The sequence below is a fragment of the Scaptodrosophila lebanonensis genome, unplaced genomic scaffold (assembly GCF_003285725.1).
Source record: "Scaptodrosophila lebanonensis strain 11010-0011.00,11010-0021.00 unplaced genomic scaffold, SlebRS2 tig00000072-arrow-pilon, whole genome shotgun sequence".
NCBI lineage: Eukaryota > Metazoa > Arthropoda > Insecta > Diptera > Drosophilidae > Scaptodrosophila > Scaptodrosophila lebanonensis.
The window spans coordinates 574365-587275 of NW_022060558.1; the positions used below are offsets into that span (position 1 = coordinate 574365).

The 12911-nt window shown below is 37.3% G+C and overlaps 1 protein-coding gene across 1 annotated transcript in view; it reads right to left on the reverse strand.

The window, feature by feature from the left end:
• The window catches only part of LOC115625384 (irregular chiasm C-roughest protein), a 164877-nt gene that overhangs the window by 51090 nt on the left and 100876 nt on the right, over positions 1–12911 (reverse strand). The window contains 5 exon segments of the mRNA XM_030520421.1: positions 334–492; positions 4753–4916; positions 10979–11099; positions 11173–11284; positions 12204–12352. Coding sequence (XP_030376281.1) covers positions 334–492; positions 4753–4916; positions 10979–11099; positions 11173–11284; positions 12204–12352 — 705 coding nt within the window.

A 12911-nucleotide genomic window follows, 5' to 3' on the forward strand; every position in this document is an offset into this window, starting at 1 on the left:
TTCGTCAACTGTTGCTAATAAGTAATTGATTTTAAATTCGAGTTGGAGCTTGACTTCGGCACCAGTTTTGTTTCTACTTGTTATGCCTTTATATCAGAACTCTGAAAAAAGTTTGCGACTCGATTACTTAAATGGACCATTGTGTAATGGTCTGACACTTCAGAGCTGCTGCTGTGCGTGACGTGTGCGCCACTCCCCTGAGCCGGGCAACTAATTGACTTAGGCTTATTGAATAGGAAGGCAAAAAAGAAAAAAGGAATCTGCAACTAAGCAGCTAATTGCATTTTCATTAGCTGCCAAATGAAGCGCGAGTAAATTGTTATGTATACGCACCTATGCCCGAGCCAGCATCCAAACGCAACGAGCCCCACTCCCAGGCTACGCGATGGGGTCGTGGATCGGCACAAACAATCATGGTGAGGCTGGCAGGCTCGCCCCGTTTTACGGAAATGGTGTGCATTGAGGGATGTAGTCGCAGCACTTGTGGGGCACCTGTAAGAAGAAAAAATCAGAAACAGAAAAAAGAACATGAGTAAGTAAATGTCAAAGGCTATGTGTATTATATATAGTACTTGTATGTATGGGTCAGTGGCGAAATAAAAGCCCTACTGATGCTGAGAGCATGAAAGAAAAGTACAGTTACGGGCAGGACAATAGAGGGTTACATTTAATCAAGGATTTTATTCTTTTTTTAATTAAGGTCGAGCCCAAAGACAGTGGTTGCCTTTGAATACTTGTTTGCAATACTATAGGCGAATATATTTAATGGAATACCAGCAATGTGAAAATGATTGTTTCAAAAAAGGAATGACGAGCTTTTCTTAAACAATAAAGAGACTTAACTTTAGTATTAACATATATATTTAAAAGTTTATACTTGTATTTGCTGAAAGCTGGATGTGAAAACAGTTTTTTCTACGAATTTTTTTTTTTTTTACAGAGTTCTTTTAAGTCTGAAGCAATTGGTAATTATTTTAAAATTAGTATATTTTCTGCGCAAAACCCCGTTTTATATACTGATGAAAAGTTTTAAAAGCTGAGCTGATTTTGTCTGAAACTTTGTTATACCGAAGATTTAGCATGGAGTGCAAGTCTTTAACAGCAGAATGCAATTCCATTAACACTTCAATAAACGATTCTTTCAAATAGCTAATATGTATAGTCTAGTTAATAGGCTATTGTGTTTGATCTAATAATTGTATACATCATAAGACGAATTATCAAATCTGTCTGCAAACTAGTTTCTCAAATTAATATCTTTTGGCTTAAGCTCTCCTTTTTTTAAACCTATCTCAAAACAAATACTCTAGCTTGAACCACATCGGACTTTTTGAATGCCCAGATAATGGTGCATTTTTTTATGGTTTCAAAGATATGAAATATGATTTAAGGTAATTTTTTAAAATTTCACAACATATGGTCGAGTTTGAATCCAATCTGATCGTTCAAATAATATTGCATTAATTTCTTTGTTCAAAATTTTCCCATTTGCAATAAATATATTGTTGTTTTCTATATCTGCTTCTAATTATACAATTTCTGTATTAATATTTTTCTTAAATGGGAAAAAGTCCAATGTGCGAACGGTATTTAAGCTTCGCTCCAAAGCTCTTTAAACTCTTTAAATTTAAATAACAGTTTACATTTATTTGTGCAGAAAAATTGTCATCATTACATTAACCTTGTTGCATTGAAGGTAGGTTTATTATGTAATGTACGGCTAGCGATGGCGGACAGACAAATGGACAACAATGTGACCAAATCTGCCATAAACTTGAAATGAATTTTGGACACTTTCAGCCAACAGCACAGTTGGTGGCGGCTCGTCATTCAGTCAGTCAAACAGTCAGACAGGCAGGCATGCAAGCAGCCATGTTGGCGAGCGATGTCGTCGTTCCAGCCATTTTGTTTTGGTCGTTTGTCTGCTGCTCTTTCGTTGTTGTCGCTCTCGTCCGCGTTCCCAGTCTCGTCCTCGCAGTTTTCGTCGAACAATAACTTTAACTTTGGGGCGCCGGCCCATTCAGCCCATTCAGTTGGTCTGTTGAGCGTCAAATTTATATAATGCCATTGTTGTTGTCACGATGTATGTGTGTATGGGTGTGTGTGTGTGTGTCCTGCCATGTGCAGCTGCAGCATATAATGAGCAACTAGTTTGCTTTATTTTTTTCGCTGGCCGCTTCATTTTTGCAGCTTCTGTTGCTGCTGTTGTTGTTAGTTAGTTCGTTAGTTACTTTACACATACACACATTTACACACACACACACATACATACATGTACGGGCGCGCACATTGTGCCTTGCATTTTTTCTCAATGCATATACATAAATATTTTTTCTAGGTTTGCTCTGCTAAATTGCTCGTGTCCTTGGTTGGCCATAAATTATGTACGTGCTGTGGTATTCAGCACTAAATTTAAATATTTTTTGCATTCTTTCCTTGCCCACGGCAGTTGGCAGCAGTCACAGTCTTTCCTTCATTTTTCTCATTTTTCCTTTTTTTTTTGTTTTGTTGTTGCGGTCATGAGTTCATTTTGATTTTATGTTACGTTTTGGTTTCGGGTTTTCAGTTTGTTGCAACTTGCTGATGTTGCAGCGTGTCGCGTTGCAAAATTATGTGGGCAGCGCGCAGGCGTTGAAAATGTTTTAGTGCCGCATACTTTCCGCTTGTAGTTTTTAATGGAGTTTTGTGTTGTTTTAAGTGCGCATTAGTTGCACGGAGCCAGCGAATTAAAGTGGGCATGGTAGTTGGCTAGGGACACCACATGTCTGGTGTATGCGGTTAAATGGTCGCTTTGGTTGACTTGCAAGTAACTACTAAAGTTACATTTCACAATCTGCCACTCCTAGTCCAACAGGCTAGATAGTCTAGTTGCGATTTATGCATATGTTAGCGAATTGAATGCGATATATCTTTCAAATTTTATTAAGGCATTGCCTGGAAATAGTTTTCCACAAAAAGGAAATACACTGAAGGTAGAAGCTATATTCAAACAAACATGTTATAATATACTGAACAATGTGTGTATTGAGCTGTCAAATTCACTGAGCAAGGTTATTGAAATTCAAAACATCTCAATTATTAAAGCCAGCCCATCTTTTAATTACTTACTATACTGGTTAATAGCTCTCTTAATACATTTTATCCAAATTCGTCAATTATATAAAAACTAATTGATTTCATTTATAGTTGTTAGAAATTTAGTCGGATTCAGAATACATTTTGAAACTTCTTGGAGACCAAACAAAACAAAGCAAAACACAATTTCTTTGACTTTTCAATTTTAAAATAATAAACTCAAGTAGTAGCCATGTGAACGGGAAATTAAGAAATAATATAAGAATGAATATACAGATTTTGTTATAGATGTTCCCCTAGCTCGATGTAATAAAATATTCGTGAATACATTTAAAATTAACATAAAAGGATATTTCAAAAGAGTTCTGTATGTATTATGTTAAAAATCAATAAAAGTAACGAAATTTTTGCATCAACTGTCGTCAAGCACTGAGCAAAATATTTTAGCCTACAAGTATAAATCATTTCATCTAAGCTTTTATTTCAAATATAAGTAAACAAGATATTTTTCAAAAATAAATGTAATTTTCACATACATTTTTCGATTAATTAATTAAAAAGTCTGAAGTCTGTTTTTTTTCTAGAAGGGCCCCAAAAATATTTACTTTACTTGTGTAGATCAAAATATTAATACTTAGTGCTACTCTACTACTGCCAGTAATAGTATGTTCAAACCATAAGCAGAGTTATTTATTTTTGTGCTTATCATTATTTTTCAGGTCAGGAGATTAGGTCGATGTTATAATATAATTTTATAACTCAGACGGCGGGAAGTGTGGGAAAATTGATTAATTAATTAAGATTTATATTCCAAGTTCTTACATAGCTGATAAGAAGTTTAAATATTTTCTTGAATTCTAAGCGTTATATCATTATAATTTTTTATCATTGTGGCACCATCGCTTTGCTAAAAAATGTTGTTAGCTGCTACATTTTGTGGCTGGGGGTTACAATAGAAGAGAGAAAACTGGTACAAAAGAAAATAAGTCTTGTTGGGAGCTCACAAAAATCAAACTAAAATAATAATTTATTGGCTAGTACCTTCATGAATACACTCTGCCATAAGCTGAGCAAATATCAATCTATATATATTTTTACGTCGCTAATAAAATCAATTTAAATGCTTAAATTCTTAAATTCACTGGCAGCGAAGTAAGCATATCCTTAAAAGCGCATATAAGTTGAATTTTTGAATCATTTGTAGTCTATTGCTTTTTCCTATAGTCATGCAATAAACCTTAAATGGCAATTTCTTTGCGTTCATAAGCTGAAATTGCCATATGCGATATTAAAAAGCATAAAGCGTCAACTGCAGTCAATGCTCGATTGTGCCTGGTCCTAGTACAAGTGCATTATCAGGTTTACGATGCATTTGTTGTTGCTGTTGTGGCTGCGGTCATCAGCTCGCTTAACAGTTGCTCACATTGTTTGCTTGGCCGTAACTCACTTTACAACAATTTTCCGGTGGTTTCTTTTTTCTTTCTTGTTCATACTACATACAATGCATTGTTTTTCTTTTTTTTCTGTTTTCTCCTTTCGTGATTTTTTGTGTTTATTGTTGTTGGTTGGCCGTTTGCGACAGTCGCAACCATAGTCATATTTTGCGGTGAGGTGCTGTGGTTTGTCGCCAACGGCCACAGCAACATGTACATAAAATATAACTGTCGCCTCACTTACCCACAACTTGCAGTGACACTGGATCGGATATGGCGACGCGTTCCTGTCCATTGATGTAACTAGTGGCCCGACATTCATACTCGCCCTGATACTCATAGGTGACATTATCGATGACCAGGCGGGCTTCGTTGCCGCGCTCCACGTACTTCGATCCGTGCGATATTCTACAAATAAAAGAATGTTTTTATAGCCAATGTTAAACTAGCTGCAATATGTATATAAAATATTTAACAAGTTTGTGTGCATATATACAAGTAGTATACCCGTATATAATATGTTTGTAATTCTAAAGAAGCCACTAAGCGTTTTGAAAAAGTCAGCAGCTGCATTTTGCGTAGCATACTTTTGTGCGTAGCTATATTTGCTGCTCCTTTTGTGGCACACATCGCACCCTCACCCCCAACCCCAACCCCAACCCCAACCCCACCCCCAGAACATTGTATGTTTTCTTTTGCATAAGCTTTGAACTCTGCGCGCATTGGCAACAATGCAACGAGGTCGAGTTCGAGGCACCCAAGGCAGGAACGGCAGGCATGGCAGGCACATTGCAGCTTTGGGCAGCTCCTGTGTGCGCTTTGACTGTTTGGTTTGTATGCGCACGTGTGTGTATTTGTGTGTGTGTGTTTGTGTCCTTTTGTGAGTATGTGTTGCAACGATCTGTGCGCAGCAATATTAAAAATTGCGTATGAGTTATTTTCGTTTTGCAACTGCATGTTTCCCTCACTCTCTTTGGCAGCTGCGGCTGCCGCTTGCAGTAGCAATAAAAAAAAAATTGAAAAAAAATATTTGATACATTTTTTAATATGAAAAATGCCTTTTATGTACGCTACTGGCTGCTCGCTTGCGTTCTTTTGTGTGCGTGCCTGACCCCACACACCACTCACACATACACTCACATACATAAAATTCTTTGCCAAGAGACGTTTTCTGCCATTCTATTTGCCATGTTCAATATTTTGTGAATAAAGTCGCTTGTGTGCGCTGCGCTTTAAAAGCATGGAAACAACTTAAACGACATAAGCGTCCGTTATCACAATTAAAAGCAATAAATTAAAAAGCCATTCAAATGCAAATCTTCAACGACGACAAGTGGAGCAGCCAGCATCGCAAATGAAGTCTGAAAAGTCTGAAAACATAACATAACGGTGGAGGGGAGGAGGGGGTGGGGGAGGAATACGCGATATTCTCTCAAAGGTATTCGAACAGCAACTGAACAGCACGTAAATCAAAGTGACATGGTTTCTCGTTTCATGTCCTTTTTCTTCCCGTCTTGCGTTGCTTTGCCAGCGGCTTTGCCTACGAATTTGAATGAGGCTGTCGTCGCAACGAGTGGTGGCAATGGTTCCTTTGCAGTGTAAATAAAAAAATTGCGGGCCATTTGTGCGGCCTGCAGAATGTGGGTTTCAGTTAAAGACATTAAGCTTGTTCTTTGTTGAAAAGTAGTCGTTGAGTAAACGATGTTTGCAGCAAAGAACGCATTGTCGTGGTCAAAGGTGAGCACATACTGGTTTTAGTAATTAGTTGTGGTCCTTGTAACATTAAATAGGCATACGCCGTCCCTCATCTCAAAAGGAGTTGACGATACTCTTTTATTTGTTTTCCTATACTGGCATACATTAAAAAAATTTTTATATATACATTTTGTTTCTGGCAAACATTAATTGGTGCAACTTTGAGGTATATTATATTGATCCAAGTACCCGAAACAAGATTATAAAAATGATGCCCTGGCAGCCGATTGGATTACAAGTTTAACTCGTAATTTTCTTAACAGATGTACTTGTTCTAGATATTATTCGCATATTATAAGGATTGTTTCAAATTCTTATTCTTTAGTATTAGTGTAGTTTTAAGATACTTATAAGTCAACTATTCATGGGTTGTTGATTAAATTTTACCCCGCTTTTGTTACATATTAGAAACGGTCCGTTCACTCATAAACTATGACACTTCAGATATAATTTAAGTTGATAAGGTTTTATAACCTGTACTCTCTATTATTAATTAATTATAGATACACACCAATTTATGAGCCAATTTTCGTGAATAAATGAAATTAAATGAAAAAAATTATATTGATCTTTTGAAAATATAGAGCGATATTGTTTTATATTATTTACATTTCTTTTTGATTTCCAATGCCAATTCGTTGTCATACTTGAGCGCTTGCTTTGTATGCGTAATTAATGCAAATACATACTACTTTTCTCATAAATGTAGTTTCAAATGTACGAAAAAATGTTCTAAAAAAGTGTCCATCCAAGATGGGTGTCCGCGTAAAAAAAGGGTCCATTAGGAGAGTGCGACAGTGTACTATTAAAGGAGGATGAGATGCAATTTTGTTATATCCTGTTCCCGAGGGGTGCAGAAGGTATCTTAGGTTTGTGCAAAGTATGTAACAGAGAGAAAGATATATGTTCTTATGCAGCATATATAGTATGTTCTTAATATCTTAATATTTACCAAACTTGGTATGTAGACTCTAATATTCAGACTCAAATTTATTAAGTGCACCCGCAAAAAAGAATGGCAGAGTGTGGCAAAGGTATACATTGAATTGAATATGAATTATGTAAGAGCTATAATTTAATTTAACAAGTAAACTTTTGAAGCCTAGATAAGACTTTTTCTGATTCTTTTCTGAAATGCCATCATTTAAGTTTTCATGTTAAGTTGGCGGTTTCCCTATAAATTATACGCTCCGCATTATTAACGCCTGTCCATCCATACATTTGCATAAACGAGTAATTATTTATAAACTTATAAATTTCTACTTTTGTGCATTGATTTTTGTTGTCTTTGCTGTCACATGTTGAGGGAGCCCCTTGAGTGCAGCTAAATGGTTTGAAAATGTTCCAACTGTGCAAGGCTCTAGAGCATACGCCACCTGTCAACGATGTCATTGATTTATTATGCAAACACGGCAGCACACAGCAATTTGAAGACATGCGACAATATTTAATGGGCGTTGTTGCATTACCGTTTGCGTTTGTCGTAGAGTCTATATTACTTTTACTGTTGTTGGAGCTGTTGTGGCGTAGGAGCGTTGTTGTTGCGTGAACATGCGTGGAAATTAATTTCCAACAATTGACATTTAATTTCTGATAAGCACATGCGCGCTTGCCTGCTTCATTAAGTCAATGCATCAATGTGGCGTTTGTTAGAGCCAAAATCCAAAAAAGGTGGGCTTTAAGCACAGGTACGAGTACATGAGTTATTGTACGGCCACGCGTAAGCTAAAGACCGTATCCGAAGTCTCTGTGGTGGGTCCCAAGTGCAAACAAATGAAATCACCAAAATCACGTACTTGTCGCTGTTGTCTGTCTGTCTGTCTGTCTGTCTGTGTGCCTAGCAATGCGTTTCTTTGACTGTCTTGCCCCCTCCATCTTTCGTATTCTCTCTCATTCTCACAGAGTATGTATATACTATAGTGTATGTATATATAGTATATGCCAAGTCACATAAATTCATGTTTCGATTTTTTGCACTGCCTTGATTTTGTTGCCTCCCCTTGGCTGGTGGCTGGCGGCCTCTCGTGCTGCTTTGCATACTAATACGGCTCAAGAATGCAGTGAACATTTCTATGGAGATGGTGGGCTTTTGCCGCTCCTTCCGTTCCTACTTCTTCAGTTTTTTCTCCCTTTTTTTTTGCATGTGCGCAATTTCCGCTGTGAAGCTAATTAAAATGATGCAAAAATGCGAAGAGTGGAAGCACGAAGTGGGCAGCAGCCTCATGCACAGAAATGTGTTGGCCTGGGGATACGTTTATATGAGAGTGCAGAGTGCAACAGGATGCGCCAAAACATGCACGGGAAATGTTGATAAGGAAGTGAAGCAGTGGAGTGATGAATGTGCAGACAACCATATTGAATAGAACTTTATATAGAACTCATTAGAGCGAAGGCAATTGAAGTGTAGTTTTTTTTAATGGCACAGGTAATGCGATAATTATCCATTAAGTAAATGTATTTAGTCACTAAATGGTACTTTAAATATATAATATTTGCGACAAGATATATTTATACCCTGTAAAAGGGTAAACGGATATACTAGTTTTGTGCGAATGTATTTAACACACAGAAGGAGGCGTGCCAGAACCCACAAAGTATACACATATTATTGATTAGGACAAGACCAGTCGATATAGCCAAGTCCATCCATCCGTATGTCCGTCTGTATGAACGATAGGATCTATGAAATGACAAGAGCTAGAATTACCAGGTTCTTCTAAGCCTTAGGTAAGTTTGCTTATTTTTCCTGAAGCACCCACTCTCCCCTGCTATTAGTGATATTTCATAACTCCGGTAATTCTTTGAATTTCGAACTCAAACTGGGTAATTACATTCGGTTAGTGATTATATGTACATTTTTAAAATATTTTTAAAATTTTTATTTTTTTTTTGTTTGTTGGAACAGGGTATTTAAGAGTTAAGCTCGCTATCCTTTCTTGTTTTATATTGCCATATCTGATAAATTCATGATAAGCTGAAGATTTGTTTGTGACAACAACATAATGTTGATAACAGCCATAGAGAGTTATAGTCATGTGCAGCTTACTTTAACCTTTTAAACAGATGCCACTGCTTACGAAGAAAGGTCACATACATATACATACATAAGAATATTTTATAAATAATTAAGACAGATTCAAATATTTCTAGGCAGTCCAGAAGGTGTTAAATTTTCATCAAGAAAATTATGAGTTGATAACACGACTCCAGAGAACTCTTTGCAAGCAGTCTTTAAAAGATTGGTAATGAACAGAAGGAAAATAGGAAAATCTAAGCCCTGGGAGAACAAAGCATAATATACATATTCTGCTAAGAACTAATGCATCCCCCATTCCTTCCCATCCGGTTCTAGGATAACTACAGTATGTATTTAATATCTGGAAATTTGTGTACATTGCATATAACAGGTTATTTGGGAATATTGCGCGCACGACCATAGCATTTCTTTTTGTTTCTTCTTTTTAAATGTCACAAAGAGATATTATTAATACGTGGTTACTTTAGAGAAATTTGAAAAATGTAACGAAGCCTGTACTAATAATTATCTTGTAAGAGCATAGTTACATATGTAGTAATATACTCCTTACAGAAATCCGAAGAGAAAAACTATTTTACTGGCGGTAGATTTTTCAAGTCCCTCAAGAATTATTCGCAAAATTTAAATCTTTGAGAGGATTCAAATAATACTAATATTAAAGATGTTAAAAATACAATTACTGCATTATTAAGCCACTAAAGAAGGGGAGAATCCATGGTTTGCATTTTTTTTTTATAATTCCTTTTTACTCCACTTGGGAGCTTAGGGCTTCTACAAGCGCTTTTCCACCGAACTCTATTTCTGGCCGTCTGTCTAGCTGTGTCCCATGTGATGTTGTTATGGGATAAATTCCTGAAGGGTGGTCTGTCGCCAGGTCCATTTCTCCTTTAAATTCTGCTAGCCTGGATGGTTCCTTTAGAGTTTCTCACGATCCATTGTTCGATTCTTGTCCGTTTTTGCCTATGTTTTGCATTGAGCTTTGTCGTATTGTTTTTTATGCATTTCAATATGCGAATCGCCTTTAGAAGTAAGTCTCTTAAAGTTTAAATATTGCTAAGCACTATTTGCATATCGAGTCGAGTAAAGAAAACGATATAAAGTGTTGTGGTAGATTTTTTTTTAGAGATTAGTAATCTGAAGAAATATTGTGCAACGTCAAATTTTTTAGTGCTTAAAGCCTGACAAGCCTTTAGGAGGCATCATCTATGTGTCTCGAAAAATTGCGCATACGCCGCATAAGCCGATGCAACGAAAGCTTTCGGCCACTCACAGGCAAATTAAGTGAAATGCTTTTAATTAGCGTTGGCAAAGAGGCACAAGCACAATGTGCAACATGCCGCAGGACAATAAACAACAATGGATGACTCTTTGGCCAGGCAGCAGGAGTTGTCGGTTCACAGACGGGCGGTCCGCGTTGCTAGTGGCTGTTCTGCCTTCGCCAGCATTGCAACAATTTCCATAGAGTGAAGTGAAAAAGTCCGAGGAGGTAGTGTAAATAAAATGCATTTAAAGGTAAAGAGGCATGGAGAGAGCTGGTCGAGGCAAAGTGGAACGCATACCAGGTTTGCGATTTCAGCGAAGATAGCAAATAGTATGCCATGGAACATTTTTTTGGGTCTACCAGTCTGTTCATAGCGCGGTTAGCCAATGGCTGGCCAATGTTGGCCATTTCACTTACCTTTGCACCCATTTGTAAGTGGGCATGGGATTGCCATCGGCCAGACACTCAAACGCAGCTGGACTGAAGAGTGGTGCGGTGGTTAGGCGGTCCGGACCGGCCGAAAGAATTTTCGGCGGAACTGCAAATTCAAAATTAACGTTTTGGCAAAGTTAGCAATAATAACAAAAGCGTTCAAGATAAATACGACTCACATTTCACATCCAACTGCACGGAGAGCTGCTCCGAAGTGCCCACCGAGTTCTGAGCCTGGCAGGTGTACAGACCGGCGTCTCGTCGTCCAACGGGGCGCAATTGCAATGTTTCCTGGGTGGGCATAAAAGGAAAGAGTAGAGTAGAGCAGAGCAGACGGCAACTTAATACAATTACAAATTTCTGCTACACTTAAGATAAACAAGCAGAAAAGTAGAAGAGCAAGGCGCACAAAATTTTGGACAAACATAAACAACGCCAACTGTCTGCCTGACTGTGCTTTTATGTGCTTTATATGTCTGTAGAAATTCAAGTACACTCTCAACAATTGTTGATAATACATTTTACTCACAATAGCCTTTATGTGCTTAATGATCAATATTTAACGTATTCTGGACTATGTAGAACATTTTCATTTTAAATAGATATGTTTTTTGAATTCAAACACAAAATATATTCACTGAAGTAAAAGTAATTGAAAAAGCTTAACTTAAATGTGTTGAGCTTGGTAAGACGGGCAAATGCTTTGATAAATTCATGAATTTAATGAAACTTCAATTAAAATCAATAGCAAGTCTATACAAAGGTATAGTATTCTGCCACAACCAACTTTTTATAGCATTAGTTGTAATGATGTTAGCAAGGATACATAAGATTTCAAAACTCATTTAGCTGTCGATTAAAAAATGTTTACAAGCACTCTTTTAAATCTGGCAGCAAAAACAGAAAGCGGATCCGAAAAGAATGCTGTCAATTAAACTTTAAATGCTTTTCACTTCACATAATGGCTCCAGTGAACAGACCAGTACTGAAAGCACTAGTAGCCCTAGATTGAAGACTAATTTTCGTAAATGTGTATCATCTACCAACAGTTTCTTGCTGACTACAAAAAGATATTATAGTTATTCTGATACTTACATTTAGAACAGTTTCATTGAATAGACTATTGAACTTGAACTTCTTGATCTTTGACATAAAATCCTTAGCTTTAGGAGGTATTTTTCTGAGTGCATCAAATATATATATGCCTTACCTGCAAGCTGGCTATTTCAGAGCGTCCGGCCCGACGCCAAACTATGCTGGCCGGCGGATTGGCATCGGCCACACAGCGCAGTACAAGCGCATCCTTATCCTCTTCCAAGTCGATTTCCGGTGAGCCAATTAGACGAATGGTTGGCGCGTCTGCAAGAGGAGTGGAGCAAGTAGTGCAGTGAAGAAGATGGTCGAGGAGAAGAATTAGAAGAAGAAGTTGAGTAAGCAAAACACAAGCAGAACAACAAGTCAACAAGCGACGGAAGTTGTTGGAACAGAAGCTAAAGCTGAAACTGAAGCTGAAGCAACTTGCCTCCAACTCTTGAATTGCTTAACAAAACAGGAAATTGCAGCAAATTGTAGTTAATTTAATTGTTACAGCTGTCTGAGCTTTGTCTCCCTCTTCCTTCAGCAGTAGTTTTTGACTTAAAGCCAAATTAAATGATGCCATTTAGCCCAGCTTGGCCCAACCAACTGATTTGTATGATGACACTCATACGCAGTTCATTGACTTGTGAACTTGCAGTTGACCATGCAAAAGTTTCTTTGATACCATCATGCAACACGATATTCTAGACAGAAGCAGAAGTTTGTGCAACTTTAAGGACTCTACGACCCAGTGAGCTGTGTAAGCTGCTCTACAAAATATTTATATACAGGGTGCGCCATCTTTTATGTCGGTATGTAAACATTGAATATCTTTGAAAAT